At 31.5% G+C, this 23,772-nt stretch overlaps 1 protein-coding gene across 1 annotated transcript; it reads left to right on the plus strand.

Moving 5' to 3' along the window:
• Positions 1–5,437: 5,437 nt before the first annotated feature.
• Positions 5,438–15,824, plus strand: LOC124832651 (uncharacterized). The gene is made up of 5 exons (XM_088109687.1): positions 5,438–5,535; positions 13,581–13,672; positions 14,062–14,190; positions 14,463–14,550; positions 15,085–15,824. The coding sequence occupies exons 1-5, from the start codon at positions 5,438–5,440 to the stop codon at positions 15,569–15,571; spliced, it is 894 nt and encodes a 297-aa protein (XP_087965813.1). The 3' UTR covers positions 15,572–15,824.
• The last annotated feature ends 7,948 nt before the right edge of the window (positions 15,825–23,772 follow it).

The following is a 23,772-nucleotide window of genomic DNA, read 5'->3' on the forward strand; positions in this document are numbered from 1 at the left end:
CGGAAAAATTGTAAACGAAGACATGTCAAAATCGTCTTCTTTACCAATAATGGGGTGGGTTTATGTATTGTTGCACTTTGAGATTGCTCCTTACACCCTCGTTCTCATGAAGTTATTATATAATCTTGAATATTTTATTCCAAATATTTTTGGAAGACTTAAGTATTTTTTTACTCTTTATTTTCGTTAACTTTGTTTAATGTGATATTAATCTTTTTTGGATATTTAATGTAGTCTCAATTTTTTGTAATTTCTGATGCCTTGACACTAAAAATAACCATTGTTCTGATAATTATAAACATATGTTCTGATATTTGAAAAAGAAAAACTGATATTATAATTACCTGTTCTAATATAATTGTTTTGATAATTATAAATTTACTCTAATACACTTATGTTTTATTATTCATCATGCTTTGATACTGATATTTACACTTTATGTTCTGATATGATAGTATAAATATTTTGAAAATCTTAAAAGAAGTTCGATATTCTTGAAAAATTTATAAATGCTGTTACTTTCACTTTGATATTCTTATAAACGTATGTTCTAAATTTTGTTTTAAAAATTATATTGTTTAGCATGTAAATTTGTTAAACATCAGAAAGACTGTTAAGACAATTATCTAGAGATTAGATCATTTAAACAATTTAAGTTTGTTTTGAAGTTTAACAAAATCGTTAAATACGCTTTGAATGAAAAGTTGTATTAAATAAGTAGCATTGAAAGAAAGAAAGTGTCTCCTTAGACGATTTGGGCACTAAATAGTGTTTTATAAATGGTACCTAAACGCCAATCAAATAACGCCTTAAAAGCTAACATTTTATGAACAAAAGTTCTCCATCTCTTTGATAACACTAAAGTTTGAAATAATGTTTATTCAAATAGTGTTAATTCAAGTAAAACATGTTATAAATGTATGATCTAACATATGACCATTAAATGCTACATCTACATATAGCTTTTAATAAAGCATCTACTATTTTATACCATATGATGATTATATATGTTGTATGTTTTATTAAACGATGCATTTATTAATAAAATGACAAGTGATAAAAAGTTTTGAACACACAATACGATCTATTGCTTATTTACATTTATTTAACGCATGTCAGAAAAAAGTGTCTTGATACTTGTATACTTTGTTCTTGATATTTGTGTAGATAACTAAAGCATAAAGATATGATTAAAATCACTACACCTAAAAAAAAGACGTTGTGAGAGATGAAGAACATTATGAGAATGTTTCCCTTGAAGTCTTTTGCTCTATCATATTGTACAAGCTCTATTTTGATAAAGACTATGATAAAGGTATGTACATATGCAATGTAAACTTGAGTTTGACCATCTTCCTCTTTCAGAGTATGATATGCAACCTTGATTTTTCTCTATAGCCTTAACAAAACGATTAGTTCTAGGTTTAGACATATATTGAGTATTATTTCCTTTAAACCCTAAACCTTTATCAGAAGGATGTTTACAACCCTTAAGCAAAGGTCCTAGACAGTTGTTTCCTTCAAACGTTCTTTCTAACACTTAATATAATGTGTCATTCTCTTGTTTGAGTGAATCAACGCGTTTAGTATCTTCAGTAATAGCTGTATTCTTTATTATTTTTTTGTTTTTTGAAATGATGTTTTCATTTTCCCTTTTTAAAACAATTAGCTTCCCTTCTAGGTTGCTAACTTTTTGCTTTAAGGACTTTGCATCATCATGATGTTAGTTCATTCTTCAAAATGTCATGTTTTTTTTGGAAAACTTTTTTATTTTGTTTTTTTAATAGCTGATAGGCTTCTAATATAGCCTTGACAAAATTGACAATAACTCGTGATAAACTTGAATAATAAAATGAAGATCATATAAGTATACCTCTTCGTCAAAGTCGTCTAACTAGTATTCAACATTGTCTACCATGAGACAGAGATTTACTTCCTTGTCTTGTTCAGATTTTGATGCATCCTGGTCCTTCTAGGTGCTGATGAGAACCTTTTTCTTATCCTTTTTGTTGAATACCATCTTCTTCTTAGCCTTCTCAAGATCTGGACAATTTGACTTGAAATGTCCCAGCTTCCTACACTCATAGGAGACTATTGGTCCTTCCTTTTTGTTGTTCATCTTGTCATTTCAAGAAATGGATCCAATGTGTCTACTTTTGGAAGGTGTGGCTCTTTTTCTCCTCCACGTGGAAAATATTTTCCTCGAGATGAACGATAGTTCATATTTCTCCTCATCACTCATTGAATCTTCAATGTTTGACTCTTCCGAGGATTCATGAGCACTAAATTCCTCTGTAGGTGTTCTTTTGGTGGGCTTCTATGCCTTTTGAACGATGTTTCCTTCTTTCATCAGCACTCCACCTTTCTAAAGCTCCAGCTCGTGTACCTTTAGGATTCTAGCTAGTTCCTTTAAGCTCATACCATCATGATTCTTTAAGGTTCTTAGAGTGGTCACTTGTGGTGTGCATTACTTGAGCAGACTACACAAGATTATATTAATAGATTGTCTAGTTAGCACATCGCGTTTTGAAGTTTATCAAAGGCAAGACACTGAAAATTTTCATTCTTTTATTATTCTTCTATTTGACCAGGTATTAAGGAATGTCGTGGTTTTAGAAGACACATTTTGGACTACGGATTGAAATCACAGGGAAACACTAGAAGGAGGGGGGGTTGAATAATGTTTCAAAACTTTTTGTAAATCAACGTTTAATAACTGTTACATGGTTTAAACGGTCTGCAATAGTTATTGGACATGTATTCTAAATAAAGCATTTAAGAAAAATGTTTTAAATAGGAAGAACAATAACATAAGTACTTTATACTGCTTCATTCAATCCCGAGCTATGTCCAGTCTTCCTCAAGAACTCTTGAGAGGTTCCACTAATGTTATCGAAGATTACAGCTGAGTATAAACCACTCCTGGTATACATCGAGTATTCTAACATTATTGGTCCCTCTAGTCAATCCTAACTAGTATGAGTTTAACCACTCTTGGTATCCAAGTATTCTAACCACCTCTGGTATCAACCCTAGACAACTATCTAGAACATTTAACTCTCTTAAGTTAAACAATGCAAGTGTTTTAATTGTCTTCAGAATTACCAAACACAATTAGTGTTGGTTTACAAGTACAAATTCTGATAGCTCTCAACGAGAGAATAAATACAATACAAAGAAATCTAAGAACTTATGGAGTTAGTTTCTTTTATTATATGAACAGACTCAGAAAAAGTAAGCTTATTGAGAGAATAACAGCGTAATGATACAATGATAACAAACGTTCTTTCATTCTTTTGTGCGAATTCTCCTTTTATATATTTCTTCGAGAGATGACCATTACTTAGAGATAATTGCCTTTGTTGATAGTAGGTGGCTTCTCATACAAAGATATGTACCTTTCTGCAGTTTAGGAAGAGCTTGTACGACTATGGTAGGACATAAAGCTTTAGGAAACATTCTAGGAATGTCTTCTTATTTCACGTCTTTCTGATCTTCATGGAATGATTTTGAGTATAGCTTGGTATTGTCAATATTTTCATAGATAAAGAGAGAAAAAGCATAGCAAACAAGGTACAATACATACATCCATTTAATGATCTATACGTTGATAGAGTGTTGAAACGTGTTTCGTATAATAACTGTTTAGTGCAACTCTAAGCTTTTTCAAGTAGTGAGAGTTCATAAGATATATATCGTTTATGACTTCTTTCACTAGACATGCTTATGTCAAATGTTGTTTAATATTTTATACTTGACACGTCATGGTATATCATGTAAGCATTTGATAAGAATGTTTTGATGTGCACATTGACCAGACATTATACTTCTCTAAACGATATTTCGTAAAATGTTGTTTGTTAAACTTCAAAACTCGAGATAGATAGTTTATTCTTCTTAGACGATCTTGTCTTAACATTGGTAATAGAGAAAAGACATTTTTTTTGAATGATTTATATGTATATGTATTATTCCTAACATTACTCTTATTGTTAGGTTTTATATAATTTTTGGTGGTTGCACTCTTTTTTTTTAAGTGCTAATGTTGAACCACGACTTATGCAAAATGTGGTTCTTACTACCAAAGAGGATATCATGAACTAAATGACTAGGAATTAGGAATTTTGATTCACAAAGATGCTAGGAGGTTCTTTATTTGGATTTTAAATATTGAAGGATTTTAATTTGGTCATTCTTCTTTTCCTCCTAAGAAACATGTGGAAAGTTCTACAAAATAAGATTGTTGTTGACACAAAAGCATAATGTAGAGGTCTCACTTTGTGCTCCATATGTTCATTGTGAAGAGAGAAGAAGAAATCTATTCAACATATTTTCTTTGACTATGTTGCAATGATTTACTTGTGGTCTTGGTTGAAGGTATTCTTTGATTGGAATTATGTTTTTGCTGATTCCATTATATCCTTTATAAAATTACTAGAGATAACTTTGTTGAAATCGGTCGAGCTTGCAAGACTCATTTACACAATGATATGGCAAATGAGGAATAATTCTAGATTTTAGAAAAGTACCTTATTGCAATTTATTCTTTAGAGCATTAAAGGTTATATTCAGTTGAATGGTAATGCCTTTAGTAAAACCATGCGTAATGATATGGATGATTTTTTTTTTTTGGTTTTAAAATGATTTGATATTAGAATTGGACAAACGAAGTCAACTAATGCAATATAGGTTAGTTAGAAATTTTTTAGAGTGGGTTGGGTTAAAATAAAGGGTTAAATATGTTTTTAGTCCCTAAATTATTGACCGTTTCTGGTTTTCGTCCCTCTTCCAAAGTAAGGTACAATTTAGTCCTCAATTTTTAAAAAACGTTCGTTTTAGTCGAAAAAACGAACGTTTTGAGGACTAAAACGAGGACTAAAAACAAAATTTTGAGGACTAAAACGAACGTTTTTCTAAAGAATGAGGACCAAATTGTACCTTACTTTGGAAGAGGGACGAAAACCAGAAACGGCCAATAGTTTAGGGACTAAAAACATATTTAACCCTAAAATAAATAGTGGTGTCGTTTTGGTTGGCCAAGATATGCTACTTGTGATGGTTTGTTCAAAGGGAGTAGGGAGGAATATATTTGATGAAAACCCATTTTCATTTAAGCAAGGTATGGTGTTTATGATGGCATAGCCCCTAGCCATGGCAAAGCATACTCAAGAAGAGTTGGGGTCATCTACGAAAGATAGACCTAAGCTCTTATAATCATGGGAAATTACAGAAAAGGAAAGGAAAGAGAAGGGTTTAAAGAGGAAGATAAGAAGAGATGTGTATGAAAAGAGTGGGAGAGAAAGAAGGAAAACAAAAGAAAATGGTGATTAAGTATGGTAAGGTCCGACTGTGAAGGGTGTAGGTTAGGTGAGAGAACTACTTACGTAAGGCAGGTAAGTTCTGAATATGCAGGTAGGAAGGATTGTTTGATTATCATATGCATCTTGGTCTGGAGATAGGACAAGATAATGATGATGATTTGAAGGTTCAGGTGGTGGCTTCATTGGTTTGGATGATTGAGAGTTTGAGAACTTGGTGAGTGAAGGAGAGAGCATTCGAGAGAGTATGAGAGCGATAGTGAGAGAAGAGGTGGTAGATTATGTTTCTCATATGAATGGATGAGTTGAGAATGAGAAGAATAGAGTCAAATTTAAATAGAGTGCGATTTTAGTCATAGCCGATTGTGATTTGTCTTTTTCATTTATTTGACTTTGTACAACTTGGATTTGGGAAGATATATTGTATTTCTCAAGAACCGAGAAGTTTTGGAAAGAACCACTGGTGCAAGATAAATGTTGAAAAGGTGGCAGAGTCAGATGATTTGTCTTCTTGAAGAGGAGAGAGAATTAATGGCTTGATTGACACACAACAAGTAATGAGGGAATTTATGATTAGGTTTAGATTTTGAATTTTGGTGATTTTGAGTTTTTGGAAATCCTAGACAACTTCTTGCTTAATCACAAGACAAAGTTTCCTCCGATGAAGTGGCAACCTCCACTTGTGCTTTTCCGTTCCACTTTGTCTCTAGCATAGTCAACATCACTTTGTAGGATAGACCAAGATTAATTATTTTTATTAGATAACGAATTATTCGCTTAACAACACTCATATGAGTTTCTCTAGGATCTGACTGAAATCTCGCACATAGAAAGATGTTGAACAATATGTTAGGTTTTAGATGTAATGAGATACAAAAGTGAACCTATCATTTGACAATATGTAGTGTTGTCCACTTTTGTTGAGTTTTCATCTAGTCCTAGGCTAGTTGTTGGATGCATTGGAGTTTTCATCTCCTTTGCTTCATCCAATTTGAAAATTTTCACCAGCTTCTTGATGTATTTAGTTTGATGGATATAAATTGCATCCTTTTCTTACTTGATTTGCCGTTCGAGAAAGAAATTTGGCTCACCCATCATGCTAATTTCAAATTCATCTTGCTTCATGATGGAGAAGTCTTGGCATAGCTCCTTAGTAGTAGCACCAAAGATAATGACATCAACATATATTTGAATTACTATAAAATCTTGATTGAACTTCTTCCTGAATAACGTGGTGTCTACTTGACCTCTTGTATAACCATTCTTGGTAAGGAAGAGACTTGACCTCTTATACCAAGCTCTAGGGGTTTGTTTTAAACCATATAAAGCTTTGTTATGTCTGAAGACGTGTGTTGGATTGATTGGACATTCAAAGTCCCGAAGGTTGTTCCATATACACTTCTTCCTTAATATCGCCGTTTAGAAATGCACTCTTGATGTCCATTTGATATAGTCTAATCTTATTGAAAGCCACAAATGACAGAAGAATACGAATGACTTCTAACCTTGTTACTAAAGCTACGATAGCCTTTCACAACTAGTCTTGCTTCGAATGACTCTTCCATCTTCATCTAGCTTGTTGCAATAGACCCGTTTGACTCTGACTACAATAATAAGCTTATATTTTAATGAAGCTTGAAAGTGTTTCTGATCTTGAGCTTTTTCTCTTCTTAGATATTATCTTTTGAGTTCGTGTGTTTTTTTGAGCTTTTCTCTCGACGATATTCACTTCTGCTCTTTCTTTTTGTATGCTATTATCTTGATTTTCCTTTCAAATCATCTTCTCTTTAAAGGCTTCTCAAAGATATATGTGTTCGATAGAGCATTTTCCTTGATTCTTGAGTCTTCTTAGTCTTGTCTTGTAAAAACAACTTTTGGTTAAAGTCAACTTGTTAAAACAATACTTACGAATCAAGTAATAAAAATAATCATGTGTGGTTACAATTTTTTTTCAAATTTACCTCAACTTTTGAAAATCATAGATAATACTATAGGAGTTCAAATCTAGAAAACCATATATCCATTTTAAAGCCCTATAAATTTAAATATCCAATACAACTATAATAAACCAAAAATATATCTAGAAAAAAGTTTGGCCAAAACAGTGAATAAAGGTCATATGAACCAAAAATACAAAATGAAAACAAATACAAAGATCACAATTTATTAATAGAAATGGAAATGAGCTAAATACGGAAAATAAAATATTTGGAAAGTGCAATAACTTATGATAACTTCATAAGTGTGTACACAAAAAATGTGTTATCAATTATCTTTCAATTTAACAATAGCTATTAAGAACGTGTGACCCCAACCTTCCAATATTCAATAACCACTCTAAAAAAAGCCGACTTTAACAACATGAAAGACATTTGAACTTATTCCATGAAATATAGAAACAAAAATTACATAAAAAAGTAGGAAATATATTTTAATTTGTTAGAATAAAGGGCCTGAAGGAATGAATTCACCTATCATATATTTTTCAAAATTTAGAACAAAATATTACTAGTCGAGTTAATTTTAGTATTTAGTTACTTTGACAAAAACTTTTATGAACAAAAACTTACAACAACAAACACTAAAGAAAAAGGATTTACTGACAAAAAAAATATGAAAACATGTTAAAGTTTATAACCTAATTTAATCTATCATTTTGTCTTTCTAATTGATTTTTGTGCTTAAAATATTTTTTATTAGAATTTTTTATAATTAGTTTTATTGAATTTAAAATATAAAAACGTGTTAAAACTAACTTTTTAGTTATGTAAATGTTTTTTTATAAAATTAAATTGATTAATTATCTGTGACACCTTCAAAATAAATCCAATAATAAAGAATCATCAATGATATAAGAAGTCATGTCAAACATGACGTGAAGATGGAAATTAGAGAATGAATAAGTGCAAAACCCAACTCATCTAACAAGCATTATGTGTCCAACAAGATTTTACGAGTTTTGGAATGTTCACATCCACTTGTGCACTATTTACATGGCTTAGTGAGGTTAAATAATTGGTTCAACAAAAATGAGAGGAAAGCCAACACAAAAATGTCAATATGATTTTCTCTATCTCTTTCAAGTTAAAGGGTTTTGATAATGCACAATAATCTTAATGATAAAATATAACGTGAAAATATTTTAATTCGTCATTTTCCTGTATAATCAATTATATTGTTCTTAAAACCTCCGAAGAATAATTTAGCTAATTATGTAATCGATTCAAAATGCTAAGTTTCATTTTTCACTACTTTTAAGTTTTTAGGAAAAAAAAGAATTCATTGTAATTCAATTTTAAAGGTTGTATGTTGTATTTAGAGTTCCAACAACTACTTTGAAAGACTCAAACTAAAAACAAAACAAGTTTTAGACTAAGATGAAATCTTCATCAACATCTTCAACCATCGTCAAAACATTACCTTATATTTTTTGAAGTTTTCTTCAATATCAACGATCTTAACCGATTTAAACAAATATGTAATTGATTAAAATGCTTTCTACAGTCATTCGAGATTCAAATAAGAAAATTTTATTAAATTATCTTTTAATCGATTAAAAATTTCTTATCACCTGTTCTAAATTAAATTGAAATTTCTTTTTTTTTATAATAATTATAATATCAAACTACTTAAGGTACATGCAATCCTCAATGCAACACACTCCTTAACACGTCTAAGTGTATAAAATTCAAGAAGGAAACTTGATAACGTCTTCCTTAGTTCCAAGGAAAGTTGGATCCTATCATATCTTGCTCAAATTTAATAACACCAACATAATTGTCTGTTTAGTTTAGTCACTAATCAAACATCAAGCCATGAATGTTATATTAGTCCTAGAGTTTTTGCATCCCTTAGGTATTGTTGAATTTTCGTAATGTCTTTCATGCTTTTTGAAATAAAATTTGGTTATTTTGAAATAAAATTTGATTAAGGCTTTACATTGATCTAGCTATTGAAGGATTTGAGTGTAGTTAGAAATGCTCAAAACATAAAATTTAGCTAAAGATCCTTAAATTGTATAACTAAATATGATTAAGAGGTTATATCGAATTAAAATAATTTCATACTTTAATAAAATAAATTACATAGCATAAGGTAGAGATGTTTAATATGTATGAGATCAAACTAAAGATTCTCACTTTTTGCAATCAAACTAACTATACTTTTGTACTTGTTTATAGTCGAACTAGAAATGCTCAATACTTAAGGATGAGCTAGTGATGATTAGGACATGATATTAAACTAGAAATTGTCAAAGCTTAAATATGAGTTAAGCATCATCAACTGTGAATAAACAAATATCAAAATCCAATAATAAACAAGTTAACACAAATTGACCCTAAGAGAGTGATGTATGCTACATTCTTACCTTTTTTTTCTTCTAAATAAATAAAATTCAAACACAGAAAATGTATGTTACATTTAAGTTAAAGATGTTTGAAAAAAATTAATAAATTTGTTCCTTTCTTACATATAACAACTATATTATAAATTTTTTTATTATATATCATTGAAGATAAATTTATTACCAGACTTTTGATTCATACTTGATTAATCTATATCCGAATTGAAACACAACTATAGGAATTATAAACATGCACGATAAATTTGAGATATACCACCATCTGTAGTCAGACATGAGAGTAATATAAACTCTTCAAATGAGTATTTTTAAAATGAATTTAAGTGAAATTATTTTAATAACAGGGTCTAAATTGTTCAAATATTTTTCATAACATAATAATAGCTATTTTCATGAATGATTCACTGTTTTCTTTTATAATATAATTTTCTGTCAAACAGCATTCAAACCTATCAAATTAAACCCGCAATGAGTCAAGAGGTTATCATGCATATGTGACTTCCCTCCAAGAAAAAGCCAACATAAAACCACAACTGGATTGTTTTGGTATTTGTGTTAGCATTACAGCTAATGGATATAAGAAACCTAAGCAATTGTTTTTGTAATGGTGGTTTCTATTCACGTGCCTTCTTGTGCAGTCTCTTGTTTTTTTCCTTAAAATTAATATGATTTTGTTTATATAAAACAAACTTTGGAGTATGTTACAACAAAGGGACCAAAAAGAAAATAATCACGTTAGACCATAAGAGAGGAAACATTGAAAAATGTCAACTTTAAATCCAATTTAATTTATAAAATTAGTTTATAAATTAAGATTTGCATCTTTTTCTCATTTTTAGTTGATGTCGTAAAACATATTCTCTCACATATAAATATTAATGAGTAATTTAATAGTAGATGACATGATAAATCTTCAAATAACAAATCTCGTTAAAATAAATTTTTTGATTACTTTAATACCATCTTAAAAAGTACATTCATTCATACCAACTCAACAGAAAATAGGGTTTATATTCATTTATATAGTCTAAATTTATTTTATCTTTAGTTGATAACGAAAATTGTTAATAACACAAAGAATTAACGATGAAAATTTGGAATGATGGTTGTCCTGTATGGTTTAAGACTAGATAGGGACAAACCTGAATTAATTTTTCACATTTACAAACCTGAATTGATTTTTCACGTTTAAATTATAGTTAGTTTGAATAACAACTTTTATTTTTCACATTGATATATTTGAGATTTAAAGGTGTTAAATCAAATATGCATGGCTTGAAAGATGAAGGAGGTTATCGGTTTTAACGAGATGTGAGTGACTTTAATTTTGCCATAAGGTGGTCCTTGACATTGAAGACGTGTGAAAATTTGTATTCTCCTATATCAACTTTAGAAGTACATAAAAAGGTTTAGGTGTTTAAGATATTTAAGAGTTAAGAATGATAAAGATAGTAGTTCTTAAATAACTATAATCTATAATTTATGATATACGATACTTCAATCTGTGTAATATATTATTATGATGTAGGATACTTCAATTTGTAATAATGTATTTGTATTTCACATGTACAAATATTTTATAATTTTTTCATATACATATGTCACATATATTTTTCTTTTGTTGGTAATATATATATTTGTTTTGTAACGGTGCATCATAACCTATAGTTATAAATGAGACATCATTTATATGTATATCTTTTGATACATCTTCTTATAATGTATCTTTTTGGTCAATAAAAAGCACACCAGAATTAAACTGGCAAGTGTGATAGTTTTAAACTATTAATTGGATTCAATAGTAGTCTCTATGTGTCACATTTGAATAACAAAAACATCATAAACTATGACTTTGGTATTAGCATATTCCCTTGAAATAATTGAACAAAAAGAAAAGGCCAACATGGGGAAACTTTACCACATGACATTGTTTATCAGAGAAGAGAATGCATTTTAGTTCAAATATAAAGTATAAAGAAAGAAGGAAAGAAACAATATATGTAGAGTTAGGAAAATTGAAATTCACTTGTTGACATCCATAACCATGAAGAGAAAAGGACTATGTGTATGTGATCTATGAGATATCACAACTTCCAAAGAATAAAACAATATGTGGGGTTGGCTCTATCAACCTAGATTGCAAAAACCCTAATGATAGATACTGATAGCAACCCTTCCTCGATGCAAGTCGAAGTCCCCTGGATCAAATTTTAAACCCTTTCAGGAGGCATTGATCGATTGTGGACCATACATGCTATTTTATCAGATATGTGCCCTTCTTTCAACACAAAAACCACACAAAATCTCTTGTGACCCTATTTCTTGTCTTACTTTTTTTCTTAGTATAGATTTCATCTTTCATTCTTAAGGCAGCTTTTATTGCTCAAAGATGTGTAAAGTGTCTTTCATGTCATCCTTTATGGGAGAGCCATTTTCTTTTCAGCTATTCATTTATTACTTTTTCATACATTAGTTTATTTATATAAATAATTCTTTAATTTCATTAAATTTGACCACTCGTTGTTATACTAGGGCAACAAGGACCCAGATAGAGCCAGATATAGTAGTGGGTATAGAGGAGAGTCCGTGTTGTTGTTACATATTATAATATTAGATAAAAATAATTATTATAATTTGTATTAATTAACGTAAAGACAAACTTTTTCAGCATTTTTCAAATCCTCTTCCGGCCAATGTTTTCATTCTTCTCTTTCTTTCCAACCAAACTAGAAGAAACTAGCTCGGCTATTTTTCCTTTTCAATTCCAATCTGCACATTGAAATGTAGAAATATATATCATTATAATAATGTTTTAAATAATTTTTAGAACTTGATGGTCATTCCCTAATAAGATCAAGAATTTTTACTGTTATATATATATATATATATATATATATATATATATATATAATACTTATTTCAAAATTAATACCAAAGATAGTTTTAAATTGCAGTTGTCATTGTGGTTTATAGTTGCCACTAGGATGTAAGAAATTGCTGTTGTTGAACCATGATTTTATTGTATTTTGTATAACTAGTAAAATATAATAATTTTAGAATTACTCTAAGTATTGGATTATCTTTTACAATCATGCATTCAGCTACTCTTTACAATTATTCACTCCATATAATTTACATTTAAAAGTTAAAATAAAAAATTAAATTTAGAAGTTTTTCTTCTTGTAATAAAAGTGAAAAAGAAGGATTCATCTCACCATGGTGTCTCTCGCACTTTCTCAACATCTCACACAACATTCACTCTGCCATTGACATTCAGAAGTTATAACAGAAGTTTAATATTACAATCTTTATTATTTCTTGTGATAAAAATGATACAGAACAATGTTAAAAAAATAATAAAAATATGTGATTCAAAATAAGAGGAACTTTGTGGTTATGGGAGATACTTCAAAAATAACACTGCGGCCGCAATTACTATTGCGGAAAGTAATTTAGAAGTGTGAAAACATTAAAAAGTTATTTTACAGTCTGAATCCATAGATTTTATTTTTCTTTTGTTGTTTCAATAGTCACTAGACGATGTTGTTCCTTTTTTAGTTTAATTTTATGTTTAAAGGGGAGAGAGAGTTGGCAGAGGAACTGATAGAGAACTTTCAAACCTCTTTTTATCTTGCACCATCACTCACAGCTGATAGCATCTATATATGGCAGTCTCAAACTGAAGTGTTCTACAAAATGCTTTAGTCTTATCTTCCCATCTGAAACAAAGTGTTTGCCCCACTGCACCCCAACTTCTCCCTTTTATTTTTTCTGTCTCTCTCTGTCGGCATCATGTAGGTCTTCCTTCACACAACACCTTCACATTTCTCATTCACTATCTTCTCTAACTGTTGAACACACATCATTTTCTCTCTCTTCACTTTGCTGTTGCTTGACAGGAGACCAGAAAATAACCCTTTGGATCTCAACAACCTTCCCGATGACTACTCCAGAGATGGCATACAGCTCTTCCAAGACAGTTTCTCATCGGGTAATCCTTCTCTGAATCATCATTATACCACATGCATGTTACTATAAAAGTTCAAAGCATCATAAAAGTTTTACTGTTTTTTAGTTTTCCTTTTCAGTATACAACTTAATCTTTTTCGGCCATATATCAGCAAACAAAATTGGAACAAACCCCCATTTCTTTCATAGGTTTTTTTCTTATTTACTTTTCCCTCACCCATCTCTTTCATTGCCTCCTTTTCTTTATCAAAACAAACTAGAAAGTTAAACATCAGTCATAAGGAAAAATCCATCAGAAGAAAGGGTTGCAAAAAAGTTAGGTTTAAATGTTGATTTGTTGGGTTTTTTATTTTTATTTTAAACGAGGGAAGATGGATCTCATGGATATTGTTAAATTGCTTCGTTTTGCAGAAGAATACCAGAGAAACAAAGACATAGTGAGAGATGATGAGAATGAGAAGGTCTACGAGTGTAGATTTTGTTCCCTCAAGTTCTGCAAATCACAGGCTCTTGGGGGACACATGAACCGTCACCGACAAGGCTAGATAGCTGCTATCTTCATAACTTTTGTTGTTTTATCTTTTTACTGTTTCTCCAGAAAAAAGAAAAATCACTTCTACAAACCTTAACATAACAGTCTTTGAATATTTCTTGATTAAAAAAATGCATGGTTGTTGATGATTAGACCACGAGACGTGGTCATTTCAATGATAAAATTGAATGGATTGCTGAAATTCTTGAAATGGAAGTGGTTGTACTTGTTTTGAATAAAAGAAAATTGCTTTTGTTTCCTTATTTCATCTGTTTTGCAGAGAGGGAAACAGAGACACTGAACCATGCTCGTCAGCTGGTCTACCGTAACGATCATACCCTAAGCACTCCACCCGCCCCCAACCTAGGGTATGTACTCACCCTAACTCTAAACTCAGTAGTATTGTTTTATTAGTCCTTTTCATGTATTCTTGTGAACTGGTCCATCTTTTTTTCTCTTATTTTTGTTCTTCTCAAACATCATTAACCATCCAGTTTTAAGGAAATTGTTTTAACATCCCTAGGTACATATATTGTCTTTTATCGAAATAATAATGCTAACATAAAGTCTTCTATGATATCAACTCTATGAATTTTAGAGAATCCTATTGGACTTTACAGAAAATAATAAAGAAAGGAAGAATTACATAGAAATAAAATAATTTATATATTGAATCAAAATAGCATAAAGTAATGGAAAAATAATGAAAAATTGCCTGTGATAATTACATACTGAAGAGGTTGGTTTTAAGTTAATAAAAAATTAATAAAATATATAAAGTTAGAGCTCATTAATTGATTCACATCTCAGATTTAAGAAGAACCGATAAAACTGACCTGCTTTTTATGGGTTTTTTTTTGTCTCTTGCAAAAGTAAATTATAACCATGCTCAACTGTTTCAGATGCTGTCAACCAATAGCATCAGGGGGCTATCATCCTGCAAGTAGCATGGGAGACCCAACAATGCATGCAAGGTTCCCAAGATACATGTCGGGTTCGGGTTCGGGTTCGGGTTCATCTTCGTTCCATCTACCAACTCCACCACCGCCGCAGCTGCAACTGCATCAACCATCTCATCATCTCTTGTTAGCCTCACCTCCTACACCACCCCTTCCTTTTCCACCGCCACCGTCGTATTCTCACCACCATCATGCAGTGAATGACTACTATGTGGGTCACGTTCTGGGCAGCAGCACCAAGAATCACGTCCTCAGTGACTGCACTTGCATCGGGGCACCCGTAGGACAAACATTGGTGGGTGGTGGCAAAGACAGGTCACTGCAGACTCCTCAGGGCGATACGTTGAATTGGGGACGGGGCTATTCAGGAACACGGCAGCTATTGGATACTCCTTCAGCGATCAATCGGTGTCACGAAGGGTTTCAATGAGTGGTGACGATTTTATTATGCATCACAAAAGACATGCTATTCAGAAAGAGAGAGACTTAACGAACTGACACATGGGGTCATGAAGGGAAAGGAAATAGAGAGAGAGAAACGGGTTTTGGTTTCATACTTAATTAATGGACACAGCTTTTGAGCTCATGCATAGGCTCAGCTACTTTGGCTTCAAGCTCTTTGCGAAATTTCAACTCTTTGCTTTTATGTTCTTCTTGTTGTGTGTATCCTAAATGGTATGAGAAGCAATAACATGTTAAATGCAGGTCTTCAATTCTAAACCACCTCCTTATTATTAAATATTCTTTATCTATTTTCTTCTTTTCTTACTTAACATACTACATTTTATTATTATTTTATTACAAACAAAACTGTTAAAATATTTTTCTGAAAATAAATAAGAGGTTGAAACAAATTTTAAAATAAGAAAACTCTCTACGTACCCTTTTAGACAAATTATTTCTAGAGGTGTCTTTATTCATTACAAGTACTCTGATTTATATAAAGGATATTTTACTTCTTAAATTATAGAGCACAATAGCACAATTGTTTGATTATCACTTCCACCAATGCATGCAACATACATACAAGATTTTACTGCATAATATTGAGTTTTTCAAAGTATGGAAGAACTTCTCATTCTCAGAAGTAAAATATGTGAGAAAATTAGTGTAGTATTCCCTTTTGTTTTGAGTTATGCACACCCATTGTATATATTTATTTAAATACAAAAATAATTTAAACAAAAGATAAATTATTTTTTATAAAATTATAATTTATTATAACTATCATCTTATATTATTATATATAATTTCCTAAAAAAATCAATGTTAAGTAAATATTTTTAATAAGAATATAATTAACAATTTAAATATATCATGTCTTACAGTTTAATAAGGTAATTTATTGAATATATATTCATATAAAAAATATCATTCATCTTCATTGATATTTTTTGAAATAGAAAATGATTAGTAACCATTGAAAGTATGTGTATCTAATTTATAGTATATAATCATAATAATATAGTGAGCGATTTTATTGATATTATCAATATGAAGAACAAAAATAACATGATATTTTCTTTTTGTCTATTAATGTTTTAAGATGAAAATTAAAGTACATAGTATACAAATAACAATTTAAGAATTGAAGAAATAAAAATATTGACCTAGTTTAAAAAATTAAAGTTATACAAATTGGATTATAAGACATAGATAAATTCAATTAATTTTTTTTACAAAATTAGAATAAACAACATCAAACTTTTTATTTTTTAACATTTTTATTGTTAGACTTATGTACCTTGTAAATCTCTCGTAACCATAACCTTTAGTTCGTATAAATGGTATTACATAAAGAAGATTCAATGCACTTTTTTTTCTTCTTTTCTTTTCACTTTGACAATCCTTTAGCATTTGTATTTATTTATAAATGTAATAAAAGGATTGAATAAAAAAAATATCCACGACTATGATTTATGCTGGACAAAATGAGATCCAAAAAAATTCGTGGCGATAATTTAAAAATTTGTAGTAACTCTTTCATCGTTTAGACTAGAATAAAAAAAGAGTACTTACGTAGTTGACATAAATATTTAGTTCTATGTTCTATTTTCACCTAATTATAATTTTTTTTCTATTGTATGACCATCGGTTAATTATAATTTGGATGGTTAACTATAACTCAATTGGTCAACTATCTGCTCGGCGAATAGGCCATTAAACTCAGATAGTCATAGAACAGATTGGACGACCATGCACCAAACCGGATAGTCAACTACCAACTTGGCAAATAGGTCATTAAATTCAGACAATCACCCGACAAACCGAATGACTATGCGCCAAACCGCGTGATCAACCACTAGCTCGGCGAATAGGCCATTGAGTCCGAACGATTACCAAACAGATTGAACAACCATGCATTACATCAGATTATCAATCACTAACTTGTCAAAGAAGCTATTGAGCTCGGATGATCACCAAACAAACAATTCAACTTTGTATCAAACAGGTTCAAGGAAGATCAATATTAAAACCAATTAACTTAAGGTTAAAGTATCATTACTCACGTTTTGACCATAATTAGATCAACTTTAATTAAAAGCCTACCAAAAAACTTATAAATAAATGTTTAAAGTAAGATGATGGTTAAACTAATTAACTACAACATTTATTACTATTTGTTTAAGTTGAACTGACTTTGATATCGAAGTACTTATCATATAATTTATTTGGACACTCAACATAACTTGGACTTTAGATGAGTATAGTGAAAATCAGACACTTGACCTTGACTCCACATTCGATATACTAAAACTCTTTTGTTTCGTGACATTGTTAGTGTTACTTCGTTCTCTTTAGCTATGGACTCTTTAGTCACCGCATCCTCGCCATAATTAGCGCCTCATCCACATTGTAATTGTGTCAGTTGCCACCCTCCCTTAATCACATGTGGCTATTTAAAGTTCCTGTATTCATGATTCACTAGTACAAAATGGGCTTTTAAACTCGCAGAATAGGCCTCGGTTTACACCAAACCGCTGTCTATTCAGACACGGTGGCAGTTTTGTAATTAACGAGACCTTATAGGCCTCGGTTCAGACTTGACCGGTGCCAAAAAGGGTTACTACTTCGGTTGTGAAGGCAACCGGTGCCTAATTAGTGGTTTCTGACACGGTTAAAAAAAACCGGTGCCAAAAAGAGGTATACTGCATCGGTTGGTAGGAGGGACCGAGGCGTATCAGCCTCTACTGCCTCGGGCCAGAAGGACCGAGGCATATAACCCTCTTATTTCCCCAAATATTTTCCCCTGAACGAAAACCTACCCTCACTCTCACTTCCCACGCTCTCGCGCCTCCCCCTCACCTCGCCTCCCTCTCGCTCTCCCGCCTCCCTCCCCTCACCTCGCCTCCCTCTCGCTCTCGCGCCTCCCTCCCCTCACCTCGCCTCCCTCTCGCTCTCGCGCCTCCCTCCCCTCACCTCGCCTCCCTCTCGCTCTCGCGCCTCCCTCCCCTCACCTCGCCTCCCTGCTCTCGCGCCTCCCTCCCCTCACCTCGCCTCCCTGCTCTCGCGCCTCCCTCCCCTCACCTCGCGTCCCTCGCTCTCGCGCCTCCCTCCCCTCGCCTCGCCTCCCTCGCTCTCGCGCCTCCCTCCCCTCACCTCGCCTCCCTCGCTCTCGCGCCTCTCCCCCCTCGGTCTCGCTCCGTCACTCTCTCGCTGGCTCGCTCCGTCGCTCTCTCGGTCTCCAAAATCTCCTGCGAGTGTGTCGCCTCTGGAGGGAAGAGCAGCGGTGGTGGTGCGTCAATGGTGGCGGCGGTGATAGTGGTGGAGGTGGTGGTTAGATTAGGGTTTTTCTGATGTTGATGGTGGTGGTGTGAATCTGAGATTAGGGTCAGATTGGGTAAAATTAGGGTCAGATTAGGGTTTTTCGAATCTGAGATTTTGTTTTACTTGCTTCTTTGAATCTGAGATTGGGGTAAAATTAGGGTCAGAGATGTTGCCTGTATTAACTTTTCTGTGTTAATGTGCAAGCAAATGTGTTCAGATCTACAAAAAGGGGTGAGGGTTTTGCTTAATCTGAGTTCTCTCCTTGAGTTCTCTCCTTGTTCAAAAACCCTACTGGTAATGCATAACCAAAAAAAAAAAATAAAAAAAAAGACCCTACTGCCTCGGTTTAGCCTCCAACCGAGGCAGTTGAAGGACAAGAACAATCTCGGTTATCTGATAACCGAGGCCGAATCGTAGCGTTTTTTGTCTCGTTCCAGAACCGAGGCATAAAGTTGATCACTTTTTACCTCGTCTGAATATGCTTCGGTTCAAAAACCGGTGCCTATTAGCGAATTTAACCGGTGCCGTTTCCTTTAAATGTACTGGTGATTGTTATTTGTTACCAAGTTCAAAGGTTTTTCGTTACTCGTCGTCGCTCCTTCCTCTTAGTCGCAATTTTTTCCCCTACTCTTTACGTTTGTAGGTAAATACCGATGTAGCCATTATATTTGATATTTTTTTATTATTAGTATGGTGATTTTAAAACACTTAAATAAGGTTTATTTTATTTGTATAATAGTATGGTGTGGTGATTTATTGTATATGTTCATTGGTACAATGTGGTAATAGTTTGAATTTCTTTGTATGTATAGTAGATGTTAGTATATTTATTTCACTAATTTTATTTAAAATAAATATTGTATTCATAAACACATGGAACAAGCCTTAATTTTCATTTAAGGTCTAAACACCGTTAACCATTAATCATTTATGTTAAATTTTAAATTTTCGATTAGACAATTTTGAATAATTATTTTTTATACATACATATTATAATTCTAACCTTAAATTTAAGTCTAATTTCTGTTCAAACCCTCTTTAGGTGCATATTTAACTATATTGTGTTCTTTTTAATTACTTTCATTTCATGTATTTTTGATACCAATATTAAATGTTGTCAAAATTTTATAAAGTGTAAAATAATCGACATAATATATGACATCAAATTACAAAAAATGTTTTCCTAAATGGGTAGACTCTCTCCTCCAATTATAAAGTGAGACTCACATTATATGAGTGGTGATGATGAAGTTTGTAACATATGTAGCTATGAAATGAAATTGGATGAATGTACATGACATTAGTTAAGAGTATAAAAGGGAATTGATGGGTCGTTCACCAAGATGGAAAACCTATAAATGAGACATGTTATTGTTCATGCAATTGTTGTCTTAACTAGATGCGTCAAGTATTTTGGGAGATATGTGATTACCTATTTATCTTTGATATTTTCAAGAGATATTCATTATAAAATGACATGGAGAAATATTAGACATTCCAACTAGTTCGACAATAAAATTTTTGAAGAATGATGAACGATCAATCAGAAAGAATGATACGTGATGTTGGTGAAAAAATATTTTGGAAAAGTGCATGTGTATGATTTTTTGAAGGTTGATTTCAAGCAACAATTGTATTCAAGATGTAGTAATCTATATAATATTGTCAACATATTTAAGATTATTTGATGGAACAATCATCTTCTCCTCCTTATAGTGGAAGACGAGAATCTTAAAACTTTTCAAGTTTCTTCAGAAAATTAGTTTCCCTCTCCTAAAAAAAGTTAGAGAATGAAGAGAAGAATACTCCCATTTAATGAAGAGAACAAGAACATTAGTAAAATAACATAAATTCAGGTTCATTCAAATCTCTTTAACCAAAGAGCTCCATTAATATAATGCATTTAAGTAGTGTTGTAGTGTTTAAATATTATTGTATAAAAATAAACATTTATAAACTTAGATATTAAATATAATTTATATAGGTACTTAGTTTTTATATACAAAATAAAAGAGGTATATAATTAGGATAGTTATAAAATTATCTCACCGTAATTGTTTCAAGTGGCATGCATTATTGTTATTATATATGTTGGTATGATGTAATAAGTGATATAAAAATTAAATATATTTTTAAAATAATTATGATTAGTTGTGAATTTCTTGTATATATATGTACTTGTAGTTTTTATAATATTTAATTATATAATTTTTGTGATGGTTATAAAAGTTAGCGTGCATGATTTTGATAATTTATTTAGAAAAACGAGTTAGTTAAGATTTTATAAAATCTATTATTTAGAGACTTATCATAATCCATTAAACTAACAAAATACATTTATTTTCTAAAGATAATGGGCTTTTCTGAAAATTCGGTAAAATAAACCCAAGTATATGCCTCCTATTTTCCCCAACTTGACAACATTGAACTTTTTCGAACCCGATCCTTTCATCTCACATTTTCCTTTCTCAAAGCATCATTTCTTCTATGTTACATCTTTTCAATTTACTCAACTCGAGCATGGGAGTTGTCCTGCAACAACATTTTGATGCTCAAATAGTAAATATGTCTGTAATCAATAAATAAATGCAGTATTGGTACAAAAATTTATCTTATAAAAAGTGTTATTTATAATATATTCAATACGTCAAATCCTCTTCTTAAATGTATTAATACTTAGTTAACCTGGCTTGTTACTTAATATCCAACATTAATTATGTTAATCTTTAGACAAATCAACATAGTCTACATATATTCATATGTTTGCAACCGATATGATGTCATATTAGTATGATAATATTGTATCGAACTTTTATATATATATTAATACAATGAAAATATACAAGGCAGAAATGTTATTTATTAAAATATTTTATTTAATTTATAAAATTATAGACTTTCAATTTCCTTTTATAATTTAAATTAATATTAAATCTTCAACTTATTCATTTATTTAATATTTAATATTTAATATTTAAAACACCAAATTAAAAATCAGAGGAGTAGTATAGGTGGAAGAATATAGGAATGCAAATAAAAATATGGACAACTGATACTTTTAACAGTCAATAAATCCTTTTGTATAGTATGCATTTATTGTTTTACTTTTCATGTTTCTTTCATAATTATAAAAATTTACTGTTTTTAATAATTATAATGTCTTTAAGATTGAATGGTTAACTTTGTCAAGTTGTTGGTGGGATGTGAAAAGATAATCTCCATTAAAACAAAGAATTAAAGCATTGGTGCAGAAGTTTTAGGGTGCAGAGTTAATAATAGAGGTATCCATGATGTTAACAACCAAAACTGGACCATGGTTTTCACCGAACGAAACCCTTTACAGTGTGGAATTCATGATGGGAGACTGAACAGCAGAGGCCTCAAAACATCGTGTGGCTGGGGATAGAGAATCACTCACTTTCTGCATCCCCAGGTAAAGTTGAAAGAGCATAGTCGACTCTCCATCACTATCACATGCACAACGCATTGTAAAACATATCTCGTTTTTTACGTTACTTTACAAAACAACCCAAAATCGTGACCACTTTTGGATGTTTTGCTCGTTCATCAACTTGTGGAGTTCGAAAACATGCACATGCGTAGTCTTTTATAGCAGCTTTCCCAGTTGTTTTTTGCTCTGTCTCTAACTCCATGCATGCTTGAAGTGTTGTTGTTTTACTTATTTTTCTCTTTTCTTTTGATTTCATGTCCCTGCAGATCTTATGTTCTTTTAACTGCTCCATGTCTCTGTAGGTGAAAAAGAAACGATAACTTTTTCATTCATGGATCATGTCACTTTTGGTTTTCCAAATAAATTAGATTAATCTTCAACACGAGTAAATTGTGTGTGGAATTCAAATATGTAACCTAAAACTAGGACATCATCACTGTTATATAAGTTGGAAATGAAGAGTATCTTAGTATATTTTATCACAAATAAATATATACATACATGAGTTATTCCCTGATTGGTGATAGGTTCAAAAGACATTTTTGAACCTCTCAAGAACCAACCATCAAGTCATGGGTGATCAAGCCATAATAAGCATTAAACATAAAAATCAAATACTAACATCAAAATGGAAAATATATACATTAACAACAAAAACACACAATAATTCAACAATATGTTTAGCTCTTTGTGGTGGAGAACTTAGGATTTCATCAAAGATGATCTAGACAGAGGTTTTCTAATTACAACTCATGTTCCTACAAAATTTCAAATCGTAGATATTTTTACAAAAGGGCTTCCTCTGGTTATATTTCAAAATCTTGTAGGCAAGTTGAGAATGATTGATATTCATTTACCAACTTGAAGGAGATTGTTGTAATTAGAGGAAATATCTATAGAATCTTCTAAAATAGGGAAACAAAATAATCTAGAAGATTACATATATATTTTATCTAATTAGTAAGATTCTATAGATATCTTCTTTAATTAAGAAGATATTTCCTCTAATTACAAAAACAAATTAAAGAGATAAAGAAGAAATTGTAACCAAAGAAAATAAAAAAGGCATTTTCCCTAAGCACCTAGGAGCTGCTCCAAGCTCCATTTCTGCATCCCAATCACATCCACATCAAGCTACCTTCCTTTTTAACCTAAAAGGAAAAAAAATCCATGGATGAAGATTGAGACCTAAGGAGGAGAGGGAAAGCTTCCCAGCACCCCTAATAGCCTTCAAAGGCCTCTCCTAAGAACCCATAATGTTTCTTTCTCATGAAAAATGAGAAATGCTCCAAAACCCTTGTAGAGAACATGGTTAAATACCCCTTTTTGACAACTCAATACCACTTACTCGATAACATCTCAGTATTGTTGGACACCATCAGTTAAAATGTGAAAGTGACAGTCTTTGCCAA

The sequence above is a fragment of the Vigna umbellata genome, chromosome 3 (genome assembly GCF_029865625.1).
Source record: "Vigna umbellata cultivar VRB3 chromosome 3, Vumbellata_1.0, whole genome shotgun sequence".
Taxonomy (NCBI): domain Eukaryota; kingdom Viridiplantae; phylum Streptophyta; class Magnoliopsida; order Fabales; family Fabaceae; genus Vigna; species Vigna umbellata.